This window comes from Leucoraja erinacea, unplaced genomic scaffold (genome assembly GCF_028641065.1).
Source record: "Leucoraja erinacea ecotype New England unplaced genomic scaffold, Leri_hhj_1 Leri_62S, whole genome shotgun sequence".
NCBI lineage: Eukaryota > Metazoa > Chordata > Chondrichthyes > Rajiformes > Rajidae > Leucoraja > Leucoraja erinaceus.
The window spans coordinates 344,675-364,549 of NW_026576542.1; the positions used below are offsets into that span (position 1 = coordinate 344,675).

The 19,875-nt window shown below is 43.9% G+C and overlaps 1 protein-coding gene across 1 annotated transcript in view; it reads right to left on the reverse strand.

Annotated features, from left to right (window-relative positions):
• The window catches only part of babam2 (BRISC and BRCA1 A complex member 2), a 181,321-nt gene that overhangs the window by 64,004 nt on the left and 97,442 nt on the right, over nt 1-19,875 (reverse strand). Inside the window, 1 exon segment of the mRNA XM_055631039.1 lies at nt 18,353-18,462. Within this exon segment, the coding sequence (XP_055487014.1) occupies nt 18,353-18,462 (110 nt within the window).

Consider the following 19,875-nt stretch of genomic DNA (forward strand, 5'->3'; position numbering starts at 1 on the left):
ATATTGTTGAGCTTTGATACTTGGCAAGCAATCAGATTTGTGGAGAAATTTTCCCAGATTCTGGTTTTCAATGCAACTCTTGTGGTGTGATCAGAATGTGGAAGAGTTAAACTTCAAGGGATATAAATCCAGACAATTGAAACATCCAATTGCACTGAACACACCCCTCCTTGCAGCACAGAATCACAGCTGCGCTCTGCCTATATACATCAGTCTTGCTTAGTTGACATTTCCATGGTTAAGCAACGTCTGGCACACTGACAGTACTGAACCCTTTCCCCAACAATCCTCCAGAATATCTGGTAAACTCCACTAAATCTCCTGCATGCATTGCACATTACCACTTGGCACGCAATGTTTATGTAACAGAGATACTGAGCCTTTGCACAATTCACTCTTTCCAGATTGAACTATTTTTCCTAGCATTTACATGGATTCAGGATGACAGCAATTCAATTCACTGAGTATTTGGTGCTCCTTTAATAACATTTGGCAGCAACCTGGAGTCAGCTTATGATAGACACAAAATACTGGAGTAGCTCAGCAAATCAGGCAGAATCTCTGGAGAAAAGGAATAGGTCACGTTTCGGGTCGAGACCCTTCTTCCGACTACTAAAATCTAGGAGTCTGAAGAAGGGTCTCAACCTTATACGTAACTTATTCCTTTTCTTCAGAGATGCTGCCTGACCCGCTGAGTTACTCCAGCATTTTGCATCTATCTTTGGTGTAAACCGGGTGGGACCGTCAGTGACGGCAGCCTCGCCAACAGACTGTCTTTTCGTCTTTTTTAATTTTTTTTAGTGTGTTTGTGTTAATGTTCTCTGGTTTGTTCTAAGTGGGGGGTGGGGGAGAGGGTCTGGGGAAACTTTTTTTCAGCCTCTTACCTTGCCGGTGATGCGATTGTTTTCCGGATCGTATCTCCGGTCGCTCTGCGGCCTAACATCGTGGAGCTGGTGGCCTCGCTCGGGACAGACTTTGATCCCCACCGCGGGGCCGTGGACTTACCATCGGAGCCTGCGATCCATGGCCTGGGATTGTCACTCCAACTGCGGCCTGCGGATTTCACCATCGAGGAGCTCTCGGGTAGAAACCGATGTCGGGAAGCTCCAAACGACGCAGAAGGTTTTGACCAGCCCTGACAACCCCGGCGCAGGGAAGCTGAGACCCCCCGCCGAATGCAGGAGCTTGATCGCCCCGACTCGGAAGGCCCAACCCCGCCGGCTACAGGAACCAAGATCAACAGAGGGCTCGAGGCCCCCGACCGCGGGAGAACAAAGAAGGGAAGAGATTGAACTTTTTTTTTCGCCATCCATCACAGTGAGGAATGTGGAGGAGTCACTGTGGTGGATGTTTATGTTATAATGTATTTTGTGTGTTCTGTTGCTTTTTATTTGTATGACTGTATGGCAAATCAAATTCCTCGTAAGTTGCAAAACAGACTTGGCTAATAAAGTATAATTATGATCATGATTTTGAAACTAGCATCTGCAGTTCCTTCCTATACATTCAGCTTATGATATCCTGGTTTACTAAGAAGTTACATTTCTATATTTGGTCTATTACAATAGTAAGTGCTGGAGTGACTCAGCAGGACGGGCAGCATCTCTGGAGAAAAAGGATGGGTGACATTTTAGGTCTTCACAATATTTCATAATGTGATGTCATCGTATGATTTGCCTTTTTTTGCTGGCTAACACGAGCTATTTAATTAAAAATATTTACTACGTTATAAATGGAATATTACTTTTTTTTGAGACACAAGAAACTGCAGATGACGACATCTTTTGGAGCAGAAAAAAAGAAGTGCTGGAGGAACTCAGGGGGTGAGGCAGCATCTGCGGAGGGAATCGACAGTCGTAGTTTTGGGTTTAGGTCCCTTCTTCAGACTTCAGATCAGTCTGAAGGGTTCGGACCCAAAACATGGCCTGACAATTCCTTTTACAGTTGCTGCCTGATCCGCTGAGTTTCTCCAGCACTTTGGGTTTTTTTTTGCACAAGACTTTTCTTGTTTTATGCACATTAGTTTTGAGAGTCAGACAAGCAAGTAGCAATATACAGATTGTGCTCTGGAAATAAATGTAGTCGGCAACAAAAATCAGACACACACATGGGCAACTTTCCAGCTTTCCCATTAATCATGCTTAATTAAATCGGAACATTTAGTCTTGGATTTCCCTTAAGAGGTTGTTGGATTCATGTTGATCCATGCCTTGAAGAATGAAAGCCTGTGTATCATAAGCATTTGATGAGTTTTGTTTAAAATTTTGATGCAAAGCTGATTGCAAGCAAGTACAATGAAACTGCTACCAAAGCTCTTGTGCCCGAACCACAATAGGTAAACAAAGGCGACATCCACTATGGTGCAACATTTGACTTTACTGTCTAAGCATACACGACAATATATGGGCAACCCACAGAAAGCATGACAGCAGATGGAAAGGGCTATGCCCTTGTAATAATTAGATGACATACACGCTAAATTGCTTTTAATGGGAAATCTGTTAGTGCAACATCTATGCAATGATGTTACTCGCTTCTGTAAATTCTCACTGTTTGAGCTGTTTGGGCCAAAGGGCCCGTTTCCACGCTGTATCGCTAAAATCTAAAGTAAAGTCTGAAATTACTTTGCATGAATGTATTTTGTATTAATCTATTAATGTTTTACTCTGTGCTTTATTTTTTAGAAGATGAAGTTCAACAGGTGGACACAGCTAATGGAGCCATTGCCGCATAAAACCAGCATCCATGTTCAGTCCCGACCTCTGGTGCTGTCTGTGTGGAGTTTGCGGCTTTTCCATTAGCACACGGGCTTCCTCCAGTTTGTCCAGTTTCCCGTCGTATGCGCAAAATGATCGTCACATGAAGTTCTCTATATTGAATTTATGTTTAAGAAGGAACTGCAGATGCTGCAAAAATCGAAGGTACACAAAAAAGCTGGAGAAACTCAGCGGGTGCAGCAGCATCTATGGAGTGAAGGAAATAGGCAACGTTTCGGGCCAAAACCCTTCTTCAGACTGATGGGGGGGTGGGGGGGCGGGGAGAAGAAAGGAAAAAGGAGGAGGAGCCCGAAGGCTGGGGGATGGGAGGAGACAGCAGGAGGGCTGAGGAAGGGGAGGAGACAGCAAGGACTAACAAAATTGGGAGATTAACAAAATTCTCTATACTTATATTGTTTTACTGTTGGCACGAGTAACATGATAGTGCATTTTGGAGAGAATTTAGCCCCACTATTACCCAAACACTGACAATCTCCCCTCCCACCCACTTCCCTTCCTGGATAGTAACTTGCAGCAAAATATTCAGGTCATTATTGAAATCGCCTGTTCTAATATGTATCACACCACTTAGTTCACCCTAAATGATACATCAATGATTTGGATGAAGAGATTCAAAGTAACATTAGCAAATTTGCAGATGACACAAAGCTGGGTGGCAGTGTGAACTGTGAGGAGGATGCCATGAGAATGCAGGGTGACTTGGACAGGTTGGGAGTGTGGGCAGATGCATGGCAGATGAAGTTTAATGCGGATAAATGTGAGGTTATCCACTTTGGTAGCAAAAACAGGAAGGCAGATTACTATCTATGTGGCGTCAAGTTTGGAAAAGAGGAAGCACAATGGGATCTGGGGGTCCTTGCTCATCAGTCTATGAAAGTAAGCATGCAGGTACAGCAGGCAGTGAAGAAAGCGAATGGCATGTTGGCCTTTATAACGCGAGGAATCGTATATAGGAGCAAAGAGGTCCTTCTGCAGTTGTACAGAGCCCTAGTGAGACCACACCTGGAGTATTGTGTGCAGTTTTGGTCCCCTAATTTGAGGAAGGACATTCTTGCGATTGAGGGAGTGCAGCGTAAGTTTACTAGGGATGGCGGGACTGCCATATGCTGAGAGAATGGAGCAGCTGGGCTTGTACACTCTGGAGTTTAGAAGGATGAGAGGTGATCCCATTGAAACATATAAGATTGTTAAGGGCTTGGACACGCTAGAGGCAGGAAACATGTTCCCGAAGTTGGGGGAGTCCAGAACCAGGGGACACAGTTTAAGAATAAGGAGTAAGCCATTTAGAACGGAGACGAGGAAACACTTTTTCTCACAGAGAATGTGGAACAGGTGAGTCTGTGGAATTCTCTGCCTCAGAGGGCGGTGGAGGCAGGTTCTCTGGATGCTTTCAAGAGAGAGCTAGATAGGGCTTTTAAAATAGCGGAGTCAGGGGATATGGGGAGAAGGCAGGAACGGGTTACTGATTGTGGGTGATCAGCCATGTTCACATTGAATGGCGGTGCTGGCTCGAAGGGCCGAATGGCCTACTCCTGCACCTATTGTCTAAACTGTTTATAATTGAACATTGCAGTTTTGAGAGGCGATTGATTGCTAGATTTTACTGGCTCGTGTGCTACGGCATGTAACTTGGTTAATTATGCAAAGTTAATGTGAGCAACTACTTATAACAAGCTGTTTAGATGCACAAAGTGCTGCACGTGTTTGTCAATAAAAAACTTTTGCCAACAATATACCTGGCACATGCAACTTGTGCAGAACAATGTTGACATGAGTTTTCATGGTGAATAAACTTCCGTCTCAAAGGATCTTGCGGCAAACAGAGATCTGCAAACTGGATGCCTTATTAATCTTAAATTTAAAAAAGCAGATGCTGAAAATGTGGAAATAGTTTCAGAAATTGCTGGAAATAGTCAGCAGGATAAATGTCATCTGTGGCATGGAAACAAAGGCAACGTTTCACATTGATGATCTCTCATTGGAACTAATAATTTAAGAAGGAACTGCAGATGCTGGAAAAATCGAAGGTAGATAAAAATGCTGGAGAAACTCAGCAGGTGAGGCAGCATCTATGGAGTGAAGGAATAGGTGACGTTTCGGGTCGAGACCCTTCTTCAGAATAATAATTGGCTTTTCCTTCGCTCCATAGATGCTGCTTCACCCGCTGAGTTTCTCATTGGGACTGGTTAATTGATCTGAAATATTAGCTCAGCTTTCCTCTCCACAGATGTTGCCCGTCCTGCTGATTATTTACATCAGTTTCTGCTCTTATTAACCTCATTCATGTAGTCCACATTACTTAAGTTACAATTTGAAAACACTATCGATGCATGAATCATCTATTTTTGTTAAGATTGTTAAGGGTTTGGACACACGAGAGGCAGGAAACATGTTCCCGAAGTTGGGGGAGTCCAGAACCAGGGGCCACAGTTTAAGAATAAGGGGTAAGCCATTTAGAACGGAGACGAGGAAACATTTTTTCTCAGAGAGAGTTGTGAGTCTGTGGAATTCTCTGCATCAGAGGGCGGTGGAGGCCGGTTCTCTGGATACTTTCAAGAGAGAACAAGATAGGGCTCTTAAAGATAGCAGAGTCAGGGGATATGGGGAGAAGGCAGGAACAGGGATTGGGGATGATCAGCCATTATCACATTGAATAGCGGTGCTGGCTCGAAAGGCCGAATGGCCTACTACTCCTGCACCTATTGTCTATTGTCTAATGATAGTGATTTAAAAAATCTTGTTTCAATTAGACCTTTACCAAAGTAAAAGAGTAAAATGAAGGGCAAAATAAAAAGGGCAAAAAATCTATTTGCACTTTTTGACTGTAAGAAAAATACTTTGCGCATGTTTTGAAGCTTTTGTGTATTTTAAGTTGCATTTCCACCTATTAGAAAATTGAGACGTACTATTTTGCAATTCACCCAAACATGGATATAATTTCCCCGTTGTCAATCATTGCACACGATGGGTTTCTGACATGGGCCTGTCCCACTAGTTTGTCGTCACATGTTCGTCGGTGGTTGCTGTGAGTAGATTTCTCAGTCACGCAAAAAGTCATAGCGTCTTTCTGGTCGCCGCTGAATTTTCATCACGTTGAAAAATTTTTCGGCGACAGTGGGTTTGACGCCAATGAGCGTAGCTTGACCTCTCCTGACGTAGGTGCTGTTGTAGGTTGTCGCCAGGATGACGTAGGTTGTCACCAGTTTATCGGCGACCTGCTACGACTATGACAGTCTCCGGCAGTTGCCTAAAAAAATCGCCAAGTGGGACAGGCCCATTAGCTGGTAGAAACTGGATCAAACGGTCGTGACCAACCAGCTTTGTTATTCACATGCAGATCGAGAGTTGGGAACTGCAACTGGTTTTAAGCGGTGGAGACACAAGGAACTGCAAATGTTGGAAAGTTGAGCAAAACACAAAAGGCTGGAGTAACTTGGCGGGTCAGGCAGCACCTTTGGAGGGAATAGACGGGTGACATTTCGGGTTATGAACCTTCTTCACGGAAACATCGCCTAGCCACTTGCTTCACAGATACTGCCCGACCTGCTGAGTTCTTCCATTACTGCGATTTTAAGTAGTGCCTGATATTGATGCGGTGTTTTCACCAACCGTCCCACAAAGCTCGCATTACCGCCCTTAAATGGGTAAGCGGGGCTGATAAAAGTAGAGTGCCTTTGTACTACATGCTTGGAGACTGCAGTTGAGGGGGTCTCACTTGTGACACGAGACACAGCCCCTAAGAAACGGGATCCTCGTCTCTGTCCACGATTCTTCTCCACCCCACCTCTCTTGAGTTATCCTTCCTCTCCTCTCCAATTTCTGCCGAGCCTGCCCAAGTTTTAACTCGTCTCCACGACAACTGCAGAGGTTGCCATGGAGAGCACACTTTAAAACAACACTGACCCCCTTACCAGCAGGGTGTGAGTGAACATGGCAGCAGCTGAGAGCTCAGCAAGCAATTGCCATCTGTGGCTTTGCAAATCTGATTCTGACACTTCTAAATTGGAAAAAATTGGGGGAAAAAAAACAATAAATATTTCTTAAAGAGAGGATGCCCTAGTATAACAATTTACAGTGCATTCAGAAAGTATTCAGACCCCATCAATTGTCCACATTTTGTCCACATACAGCCTTATTCTAAAATCAATCTTCTATCATCAACCTTCACACAATAATAAAAAAGCGAAAACAGATGTTTAGAAATTTTTGCAAAGTAATTAATATGAAATAACTGAAATATCACATTTACATAAGTATTCAGACCCTTTACTCAGTACTTTGTTGAGGCATCTTTGGCAGCGATTACAGCCTCAAGTCTTCTTGGGTATGACGCTACAAGCTTGGCACACCTGTATTTGGGTAATTTCTCCCATTCTTCTCTGCAGATCCTCTCAAGCTCTGTCAAGTTGGATGGGGAGTGTCGATACACAGCTATTTTCAGGTCTCTCCAGAGATGTTCGATCGGTTTCAAGTCCAGGCTCTGGCTGGGCCACTCAAGGACATTCACAGACTTGGCATGAAGCCACTCCTGCATTGTCTTTGTTCAGTGCTTAGGGTCGTTGTCCTGTTGGAAGGAGAACCTCCGCCCCAGTCTGAGGTCCAGAACACTCTGGAGCAGGTTTTCATCAAGGATCTCTCTGTACTTTGCTCCGGTCATCTTTCCCTCGATCCTGACTAGTCTCCCAGTTCCTGCCATTGAAAAACATCCTCACCGCATGATGCTGCCACCACCATGCTTCACCGTAGGTATGGTATTGGCCAGGTGATGAGTGGTGCCTGGTTTCCTCCAGACGTGATGGTTGGCATTCAGGCCAAAGAGTTTGGTTTCATCAGACCAGAGAATCTTGTTTCTCATGCTCTGAGAGTCCTTTAGGTGCCTTTTGGCAAACTCCAAGCGGGCTGCCATGTGCCTTTTACTGAGGAGTGATTTCCATCTGGCCACTCTACCAGGCCTGATTGGTGGAGGCCTGATAAAGGCCTGATTGGTGGAGTGCTACAGATATGGTTGTCCTTCTGGAAGGTTCTCCCATCTCCACTTAGGAACTCTAGAGCTCTGTCAGAGTGACCACCCTGACCATGGCCCTTCTACCCCGATTGTTCAGTTTGACCGGGCGGCCAGCTCTGTGAAGTGTGCTGGTGGTTTCAAAGTTCTTCCATTTAAGAATGACGGAGGCCACTGTGCTCTTTGGGACCTGCAATGCTGCAGAAATTGTTTTATACCCTTCCCCAGATCTGTGTCTCGACACAATCCTGTCTTGGATTCAGATTCAGATTCAATTTTAATTGTCATTGTCAGTGTACAGTACAGAGACAACGAAATGCATTTAGCATCTCCCTGGAAGAGCGACATAGCAAACGATTTGAATAAATAATAATAAGTGTCCGGGGAGGGGGGGTGGTGATTGGCAGTCACCGAGGCAGTCACTTGGAAGTCTACGGGCAAATTTTGAGTGTCATAGCAAAGGGTCTGAATACTTATGTAAATGTCTTATTTCAGTTATTTCTATTTAATTGCTTTGCAAAAATTTCTAAACACCTGTTTTCGCTTCTTCATTCTGGGATATTGTGTGTAGATTGATGATAAACAAATGAATTTAATCCATTTTAAAATAAGGCTGTAACATAACAAAATGTGGAAAAAGTTGAAGGGGTCTGAATACTTTCTAAATGCACGGTATGCCCTCACTGACATTATCGATAGATGGGTCAATATGTCATGAATGTGGGGAGCTCCTCCAGCTTCTTTGTTATTTTTGCGTGGAAAGATTATGCAGTTGACATCAAATATGGAACATGCCACACAAGCTCCTTCATGAAAAATCTCTGCGTTATGATTGCTAGTCATCTCGGCAGGCGGCACGGTGGCGCAGTGGTAGAGTTGCTGCTTTGCAGCGCCAGAGACCCGGGTTCGATCCGGACTACGTACGATCCTGTCTGTACGGAGTTTGTCGCGTGGGTTTCCTCCGATTTCAAAGTTTATCCGATAAATTGCAAGGAATTTGTGCATGTTATACTTATCACAAGTGATAAAGGCAAAACAGCGTCTATCACAGTATTATAATTCAATGGTTTCTCTACTGCTACGTGTACCAGGGTCTTGTGAAATATTGTCAACTGATCAGCAAGACTAACTACATATATAAGCATAATTCCCCAGTTAGTACAGAAAGTACTGAGCAACCCACTGATTTGAGATGCACGAGTTGCCATTTTAGCACCATTTTTTCGTTGAAAAATCTTTGAAACATTTTGCGATTTATTTCCACAGTGTAGGGTGGTCAATGAATGAATGGGAGCATGAGGAGGCTGAGAACCGAGACTTTGTGTGCAGCTTATCTCCACGGCCATCAGAGACACCTCTGCCCCACTCTTCCTGCATTTTACAAGTTTTTGGTTCCTTTTCAGTTCTGATGAAAGGTCTTTGACCTGAATCATGAACTCGGCTTCTGTTCCCATTATGCTGCCTGAACTATTGAGCATTTCTAGCATTTTTTTGTTTTTGTTGTAGGTTTCAAGTATCTACAGGGTTTTAATTTAAAAATTATGTGACTAATGGTAGGCCAATTAAATTCTGGAACTTCTGAGACAGGATGTCATTCATTTTCCTTCAAAGTATAAAGTAACTATGGCCTTCTTCAGACCGTTTCTGTATGGCAGAGTATTTTAAAATCCTACAAACTGAACCTATTCAAGTATCCCCAGTACTTACTTAAAGTATACACTTTAAAATATAACAAACATGAGAATTAAGAAAAATTACTGATAGTTAAATCTATCTTTCCACAAATGCTGTTTGACCTGCGGGTTCCAGCAGTTTCCTCTCAGAGGTAATTGTAATTAAATACAATAGAAAAATCAATAAGAAAAATTACTTATCAAAAACCATATGGCTTTAATGATTTAAAGGTCATGTGTTCACTAGCAAATTAAATATTAAAACATTTCCTTTTTTGCAAAATGGTTGATTCTCTTTCTATAAAAAAATGGGCGGCACAGTGGCACAGCGGTTGCTTTTTCACAGCGCCAGAGACCCGGGATCGATCCTATTACTTGTGCTGCTTGTACGGAGTTTGTACGTTCTCCCTGCCACCGAGTGGGTTTTCTCCGGGTGCTCCAGTTTCCTCCCATGTTCCAAAGGCGTGCAGGTTAATTGGCTTCTGTAAATTGTCCCTAGTATGTAGGATAGTGCTAGTGTACGGGGTGATCTGGTGTCTCAGTGGGCCATAGGGCCTGTTTCCACGCTGTATCTCTGAAGTCTAATATCATGACCTAAGATATCATGAGTCTAATATTATGACCTCTTGCTATTGAGGGAGTGCATCGTAGGTTTACAAGGTTAATTCCCGGGATGGCGGGACTGTCATATGCTGAGAGAATGGAGCAGCTGGACTTGTAGACTCTGGAGTTTAGAAGGATGAGATGGGATCTCATTGAAACATATAAGATTGTTAAGATTTTGGACACGCTAGAGGCAGGAAACATGTTCCCGATGTTGGGGGAGTCCAGAACCAGGGGCCACAGTTTAAGAATAAGTAGTAAACCATTTAGAACGGAGACAAGAAAACACTTTTTCTCACAGAGAGTGGTAAGTCTGTGGAATTCTCTGCCTCAGAGGGCGGTGGAGGCGGTTTCTCTGGATGCTTTCAAGAGAGAGCTAGATAGGGCTCTTAAAAATAGCAGTCAGGGGATATGGGGAGAAGGCAGGAACGGGGTACTGATTAGGGATGATCAGCCATGATCACATTGAATGGCGGTGCTGGCTCGAAGGGCCGAATGGCCTACTCCTGCACCTATTGTCTATTGACTAACGACAGAAATAATTCAAAGGTTTTCTCAAAATAAAAAAGAAAGCAAAGTTTCTCAAAATGTCAATGTTTCTAGAGATCCTTACTCCTACATTCGCACCCAGTGGAAGACAGTGATGACCCATTTTTAAACAGAAACTAAATGAATAAATGAATGAAAATTCAGCATTGCTAACACAACTGAACAAACAACGTTGCCATATATGGTCAAATCACTTTTCAAAATATTCCTGACGCTTTTAATGCATCAATGAAAGTCTTTTTATTGATTGAAATCTATTTTAAGCTCTGTACAGAGCACAATTTAATTTATTATGAAATGATTAAACGCATGCCTCCCATTTATTTCTGGTAGACCCATATGACCTACCCAGGACTCAATGATCTTCCATATTAATTCAAAGGTATTTATGTATCTTTTTTGGGAGAAAATTAGAAAAGCCATGCATTTTTTCTTTGGATAAGCTAACCACAACTTTCTTTCTCAAAACTCATTACAGCGTAGAATATCACTGGGCACTTCAATAATCAGTTCAAGAAGTTTGTGGATCAGGACATTAATATCACGAGGAAAAGGTTTTTCAAACTCAGACACAATTCCGATGACATGCTGAAACCAAGGAAATGATCAGTGCAAGAATTATTAAGGCCAGTGAATTTTCAACACTGCCTTAAAGGCTTTGGTTCCCAATCATGTGCGACCTCGCACCACCCGGCGTGGCTTTAATGGCCGCGGGACAATCGCCATCGCCAGCCGGGGGCTTTGACTTTGACTCTGACATCGTGGGGGGGGAGAGTGCAGTGGAGAGATAAGTGTTTTTGGCCTTCCATCACAATGATGTGATGGATGTTTATGTAAATTATGTTGTGTTGTTGTGTCTTGGGTCTATTTGTTTGTAATGTATGGCTGCAGAAACGGCATTTCGTTTGGACCTCAAGGGGTCCAAATGACAATTAAATGTATCTTGTATCTTGTATCTTGTATCATACAGGCTTTACAGATTAATCACTGTTGGGTAATGTTGTTTTAAAAGCAAACTATCAACAATTCAGAATTCAACATACACAACAGACACTACAGTGTGATTTACCTGTAAATCAACGTAAGGTGCCGCAGCACAATTTTCGATTAAGCCTTTTACCTAGAAACTGCAAACCCATTCCATATTGCCAAAAGATAATAGGCACTGTCCATTCTCTATACGCAAGACATGTTCATGTCACCACAAGCACATCAGTATATTGAGGCTTCTACATGATGGCATGTCGGTCACATTGCTCAGCAACTGCGGCTCTGAGTCCGAGCACTTCACTGTGGAAACGGGGGTCAAACAGGGATGCATAGAAACATAGAAAATAGGTGCAGGAGTAGGCCATTCGGCCCTTCGAGCCTGCACCGCCATTCAATATGACCATGGCTGATCATCCAACTCAGTATCCCGTACCTGCCTTCTCTCCATACCCCCTGATCCCCTTAGCCACATCTAACTCCCTCTTAAATATAGCCAATGAACTGGCCTCAACTACCTTCTGTGGCAGAGAATTCCAGAGACTCACCACTCTCTGTGTATGAAAAATGTTTTTCTCATCTCGGTCCTAAAAGACTTCCCCCTTATCCTTAAACTGTGACCCCTTGTTCTGGACTTCCCCAACACTCGGGAACAATCTTCCTGCATCTAGCCTGTCCAACCCCTTAAGAATTTTGTAAGTTTCTATAAGATCCCCCCTCAATCTTCTAAATTCTAGCGAGTACAAACCGAGTCTATCCAGTCTTTCTTCATATGAAAGTCATCCCAGGAATCAGTCTGGTGAACCTTCTCTGTACTATGGCAAGAATGTCTTTCCTCAGATTAGGAGACCAAAACTGTACGCAATACTCCAGGTGTGGTCTCACCAAGGCTCTGTACAACTACAGTAGAACCTCCCTGCTCCTATACTCAAATCAGATTCAGATTCAGATTCAGATTCAATTTTAATTGTCATTGTCAGTGTACAGTACAGAGACAACGAAATGCATTCAGAGACAACAAAATCCTTTTGCTATGAATGCTAAAATACCATTCGCTTTCTTCACTGCCTGCTGCACCTGCATGCCTTCTTTCAATGACTGGTGTACCATGACACCCAGGTCTCGTTGCATCTCCCCTTTTCCTAATCGGCCGCCATTCAGATAATAATCGCATCATCGCACCCACCCTGTTTGTTGTCTTCATTGCTGCCATACTTCACCTCATTGGTGAAGAGCTGCCACAGGGGATCCCAATCCTCTACAGAACTAACGGTGGGCTCTTCAACCTAAATAGGTTGAAGGCCAAGAGCAAAGTCAGTAACACCGCCATCATGGAGCTTCAGTATGCGGACGACTGCGCCATTGCAGCACACTCCGCATACCTCCAGGGCATCCTGAATGAAGCCTTTGCCAAGGCATACAGAGCCATGGGCCGAGCCTTAAATATCAACAAGACCCAGGTCCTACATCAACCTCCACCCAACCAGCTGTCTACCCAGTAGTGGACGACACTACTCTTGACCACTTCCCCAACCTTGGCAGCATTCTTTTCTCAAAAGCTGACATTGACTCTGCGATCGACCAGCGATCGTGCCAGCGGAGCCTACGTATGACTCAGGAGAAGAGTCTTTGAAGACCGAGACCTAAAGGCCCAAAACAAAACTGCTGGTCTACAGAGCCGCTGTCCTCTCCACCCTGTTGTATGGAGCCGAGTCATGGACCACCTATATCAGGCACCTGAGAGCCCTGGAACCCACTTTTGGCGGCGCGACTCACCCGTTGCAGCGCCCCCTACAGCCTGTCTGTCTTTTTTTTATTTTTTGTCTAGTTAAATGTAGTGTTGGTGTTTTTTAATAGTTGTTTTAAATGTGTATATGTGGGGGGCGGTGGGGACCGTTTAAAATCTCTTCCCTGTCTGGGAGACCTGACCTTTTCCCTGTCGGGTCTCCGTTGTCGTTGGGGCCTAGCACCGTGGAGCGGCCTCCAACCTGTACGACCCGGGGGCTCGGGAGACTGCGGAGCTGCGGACTACTCACCATCGTGGGGCTGGCCGGCCTCGGAGCGTGGGGAGCGGTGGTGACTCGCTGCTGTGACTCGACTCCTGGGGCTCGGAGGCTCCAGCAACGTAGCCGCAGGTCCGGTGGACTGGGACATCGGGAGCTCGCGGGTCCGGGGGGAGAGAGAGAGACCGCTTCCCGGAGCTCCCGCAACGCGACTTCTCCAGCCCGTGTCGCGGGGTTGGAACCACCCGGAGCGGGGACGTACATCGCCCGGCGCGGCTTCATGGCCGTGGGACATTACAGCACCCGCCGGGGGCTCCAACCGAGACTTTTAGACCGGGAGCAGGGCTGTACATCGCCCCGCGCGGCCTAAAATGGCCGTGGGACTTATCATCGCCCGCCTGGGGCTTGGACATCGGGAGAGAAATGGAGAACAGGGGAGAGAAAAGACTTTGCCTTCCATCACAGTGGGTCCACTGTGATGGATGTTTGTGTGAATTAAATTGTGTGTATGTCTAGGAATTGTCTTTGTTTGTATGGCTGTGGAAACAGAATTTCGTTTGAGCCTCACTGAGGCTCAAATGACAATAAAAGGTATTGTATTGTGTATTGTATTGTACAATATCATCAAAGTTCCTTACAAAAGATTCTGAGGATCAGCTGGGAGGACAAAAGCACCAACATCAGCGTTTTGGAGGAAGCCAACATGACCAGCATCACCACCACACAATAATGCAGCACCAACTTCGATGGACTGGCCATGTCATCCGCATGTTCAACACACATCTCCCTCAACAGATCCTGTACTCTCAATTGAAGGAAGGTCGGCGAGCCCCCGGCGGGCCAAAGAAATGCTTCAAGGACAACATCAAGAACTGTCTGAAGAAATTCCACATCACATCAAGCAACTGGGAGCACATTGCACTGGACAGGCGCTCCTGGAGGAAATCCGTGCAGGAAGGAGCTGCACGTCACGAAATTGAACTACGCCGTGTCGCATAGACAAAGCGACAGCACCGTAAGGAGAGAGAGAAGGGGGCTCGACGACTACCAACTACCGCCAGTCTCCACTGCCCATGTTGCACCAAGGTGTGTGGATTGGTCTCTACAGACATCTGCAGACCCACAAGTAGACGACCCTATGGAGAGGACAGTCATACTCGTTTCAAGTGACCTCCGATTTAAAAAAAAACACAAGACACATATTTTTTCATTGATATTTATAAAATCACAATCATCTACTCTGCAGGTTGAGCATAAACAGCTTAGTCTGAAGAAGGGTCTCGACCAGAAACATCACCCATTCCTTCTCTCCAGCGATGCTGCCTGTCCCGCTGAGTTACTTCAGCTTTTTGTGTCTACCTACAACTTATTCTTTTATTGATTAGTAAAATCTGAAATACTAACATCATTAAGGGCCTGCCAGAGCGGCATTACTCAATCCACAAATCAATTAGACCGAGATGTTAAGCAATTTTATGGCATAAAACATTCTGAGAAAAAAGGAGGAAATGTCCTTACTCTGCCCTCTATTTTGAAATGTCTTGATAAATCCTAATACCCAGTAACCATTAACAGAGGTAATTGTTTTAACCAACTGATCAGAAGTACTCTGATCTCGTTATCTTAGGCATCTGTGGCATGCATAATACAGCAGGATCATTTGCATTTGCATTCACTATGTGCAGACCAACATTTTAAGCATTCCACTTCACAACTAAAACTGTGGATTTTTAAGATTGTGTATTATGTGACATAACCCAACACAAAATCACATTTCCTCGTATTCCATGACAATTAGTACGTTTTATAAACATCTATGAGCCAGCGGTTTAAAATTAACATCTGACCTAGCATTGAGAAATGTTTTCAAACTTCAGCCCACATTTACTGCAAAAATATTTCTCAAATCCACTTCCATCTAATGATGCAGCTCCAAATTCAGAACATGCTCCTTCGTTCTACACTCTGGCCAGGAGATAGTTCTTGTCAACTCTTGTTGTCCATAAAACAGGAATGATCTCTTACCTGAGGCAAGGTCAAGAATTATTGTCGGGCGTCTTTAATACTAAACCCCATTTCCGTGAAAAGTCATGAGGTCCTGCGGATTTATGACTCTTTAATGGTGTTATTTCCTTCCCTGCTTGCTTGCATCATCATCATGATTAGATATTTCGTTTCTTCAGGATAGTTAGCATGCAATCCCCTCCCTCCGCTGCAAATACTACTGCTAAGTACAATGCTTGCACTGTTTTTGTTTCCATTTGTAAAATTGCTTCTTCATTTTTCAAGGGGGACATGCTTGGATGATGATCACATCCTTTTCACTCGTATAACGGTTAAAAAAAGCACATTTTTATATTTCCCGCAGATTGTTCCTCACATTCACCTTCCGCAGCTCTTACTTCCTGATTGGATCGCTTCTTAGCTCTCCCTCCCAGTCACTGGTAAGTGCAATAATGTTTGCTTTAATGTATGTTTTATGTTGTCATTCTTAGAGCCACTGTTCATACATGACAAAAATCTGTTTTCTTGCTTTATGCCATGTATCAGGAACAGTATAGTATATTTATAGTCTAGTAGACCAAGTGCAACGGTGTGGTCCCCCAACGCAAGATTCCACCTCTCACCCGTTCCCCCAAAACAACTGAAGCCGTTCCCAAACGTAAGGTTCCAGCACTCCCCTGCCTCCCTTAGCACTCCCCTGCCTCCCTCAGCAGTGGGCTTTAAAAAAAAAAGAGCAGTTCCAATTGCAATACCAATTGGCCCTCCACCTCCTGTTGATATATCCCATTGAGTGTTCCTGTCTTGCAACTTTGTTTCGATGTGTGTTGGAAGCTGGGAGGAAGGATTTTAACAGTAAAAATCTTGTTAAAGTTGGCGTTTTTAAAGCTTTAATCACGAATAACTTCGGAAATATAGGTGGAAATGCGATGGGAAGATATTTATCGCCACCGCGGGGAAAATGTGAGAAGGATATGTGAAAATGGGGAGACTATGGCCTAGTGTTTGGAAGAAGATAGGAATTAACCAGATTGACACAGATACACGTTGTGGGCACAAACACGAAGACTTTTAGTTATGTATAGATTTTCTAACATCGTCAAGTCAAGTCAAGTTTATTTGTCACATACACATACGAGATGTGCAGTGAAATGAAAGTGGCAATGCTCGCGGACTTTTGTGCAAAAGACAAACAACAAAACAACCAAACAAATTATAAACACAATCATAACACACATATTCTTTTACATAATAAATAATGGAAGGAAAAACATTACTTGTCACATTATGAATAATTATAAGCATTGTGCCAGATGAGGATTAACTTACGGTACCATGTATAAAATGTGTATAATTGTGCACCTGTATTTTAGTCACTATATCAAAACAACTGTGCTTTCTTTACCATTCTTACATCCTTTGCCGTTTCAAATATTTGTCCAACAATATCACAAAACCTTAATGTAATAAAAAGGAACGTGCAAATGCTGTTTTATACCAAAGATCGACGCAGAATGCTCGAGTAACTCAGCGAGTCAGGCAGCATCTCTGAAGCAAATGTATTGGTGACGTTTCGGGTAGGGTCCCCACAGAAGAAGGGTCCCGACCCGAAACGTCACCTATCGATTTTCTCCAGAGATGCTGCCTGACCCGCTGAGTTACTCCAACATTTTGTGTCTGTCGTGAATATCACAAACCTTTCGGTTCAGTGCTGTTTAATGTCGAAACAAACATTGGTTAGTATGTAGTCAAAAGTTTATTGGGCTGCCTCATTACCTGACTTATTGACCCAAAATATAATCTGCTCGTCAGCTCAATATCCTACTCGGATCATTCTGCACCTACTGGATTTTGCTTCAGATATGCCTGGAAATCTCTTTCCCTACCTCAACATCATCCCCAAAGTCTGGCTTCTTACTTTGAAGTTGCTTTCCCGATCCATGGCAAACAGCAAAGACTGCACTGCCTCACATCCCTGGGGAACCAGCTTGCGGTTTTGTGCCATTCTGACAGAATGCCAATGATGATCATCCTCACTGTCATCCATTTGACCTTGCCATCTCTCAAAACCTCTCAGCTTGCATTGTGTCAATCACAAACAAGGGCATCTGACAGATTTGGCTGGAAGTGCAGATTGTGGTTGGCCCCATTGGGTACGAGATCTCAAGAAATAAATCCCACAAAGACCTCTTTTTACAGGACATGAAAAATTGGAATTCTTTGGTTTGAAATAATTTAAAAAAAAACATATGCGAAGGCAATCTACTGAAGGCCAAGTGTACACCCGATCACTGGTTTTCTCTAGACTTTAGAGATACAGCGTGGAAACTGGCCCTTCGGCCCACCGAGACTGTGCTAGCCAGCAATCACCCTGTACACTAGCACTATCCTACACACTAGGGACAATGTACAATTTACAAAAGCAAATTAACCTACAAACCTGTGCGACTTTGCAGTGTGGAAGGAAGCAAAGCACCTGGAATAAACCCACGCGGGCAGAGGAAGGACATAAATAACTCTGTACAGACAGCATCCGAGGTCAGGGTGGAACCCGGGTCTATGGCATTGTAAGGCAGCTACTGTACCAGTGCGCTACTGTGCTGCCCTTAAACTTAATCTAGCATAGGTTTGTCTTAATCTAGCACAGATTCCAATTTCTAAAAAGAAAGGAAAGATCCAGGGGAAATACAGTGGTAAAGTTCCATGGAGCTGAGACGTTTGATCTTTCAACTGGGATTACAGAAACATTAGACTCACTGTTCAATCCTAGGAGACAGATACAGTTTGGGAAACACTTGAGTGGCTTCAGCATCCTCAAAACTGACAGAGAGGAGAGCGACATCTTCTCCCGGGTCTACAATTGTGTCCTGCAAGAGAGAATAGCAGGAATATTATCAATACCAGTTCCGTCATTGCGTTACTCATTGAAATGTCTTGGAGTTATTCCTTAGCAGTAGAACTACCCATTCCCACCCATTTGTGGCATCAATGATACCTGTTGACTTCCAGATAATGTCCACTCTTGTGAGAGACTTGATATTTTGCTAGCATCCCCGTTTGCCTTGCATTTACAAAAACAACTTCATGCACCAACTCTGCAATTTCCATTTCCACCTGCTTGAGATGCACCTCTTGATTTTTATTTGCTTAATTACTCTCCACTTTAACCTTCTGCCACCATCCCCTTTGTCTTTCGTTTTCTTATGCCTTTATTTCCCTCTCACTCACAACATTCCATGCCCTGTGGTAAACATGAGTTATGTCTCGAAAATCTTTCAGTTTCATTAATATCAAACTAACCGTTTCGCTAATCACAGATGCTACCAGTGTTTTCTATCATTTTCTGTTTCATTTCAGGTTTCCAGGATATTGTATTTAAATTAATTATGTATTAAAAAAAAAAGTTGCAATCAAAGACACCATCATATTCTGAAAATCAATAAACTGAGGAGGGAGAAACAGTTTAAAGTTCAGAAGTCATAGAAGCAGAACTAGGCCGTTCAGCCCATCGAGTCTATTCCACCATTCAATCATCTGATCTATCTGTCCCTCTCAATCTCATTCTCCTGCTTTCTCCCCATAACCTTTGACTCCCTTACTAATCAAGAATCTATCAATCTCCACCTTAAAATTGCCCAGTGACTTGGCCCAATTAATTCCACAGATTCACCACCCTCTGACGAAAGAAATTCCTCCTCATCTTCTAAAGGCAATTTATTCTGAGACTCTGCCCTTTGGTCTCAGATTCCACTACGAATGGAAACATCCTCTCTGCATCCACTCTATCCAGGCCATTCACTATCCAGGCCGTTCACTATTCACTAAGTTTCAATGAGCCCCCCCCCATCCTATACTCCTCTGGACGCCAACGCCAGCACACGCCTCCTCAGATATGGGGCTCAAAACTGCTCACAATACGTGATTGTGTTAACACTTGATTTTGAAGGTTTTGAAGGGTCCCAATGCAAAATCATCGTTTGGCCATTTTCCTCCACAGATGCTGCCTGAACCAGTTGAATTCCTCCAGCATAAAAAGACACAGTGTGCTGTATTAGGCCGCCGTTGAGTTACTCCAGCATTGTATTTTTTCTTGTAAACTATTATCTGCAGTTCCTTGAGTCTCAAGTTCCTCCAGCAGTTTGTTTTTTTGGTTAAAGGGCCTGTCCCACTTACGTGTCCTTGGCACGCTAATTACACGATCTCGTGGTCGCGTTGAAGCGCGACGGTCCCGCGAAGGTCGCGCGCGACTTCATTCGACCGCACAGCCGTCTGGAGCGCGT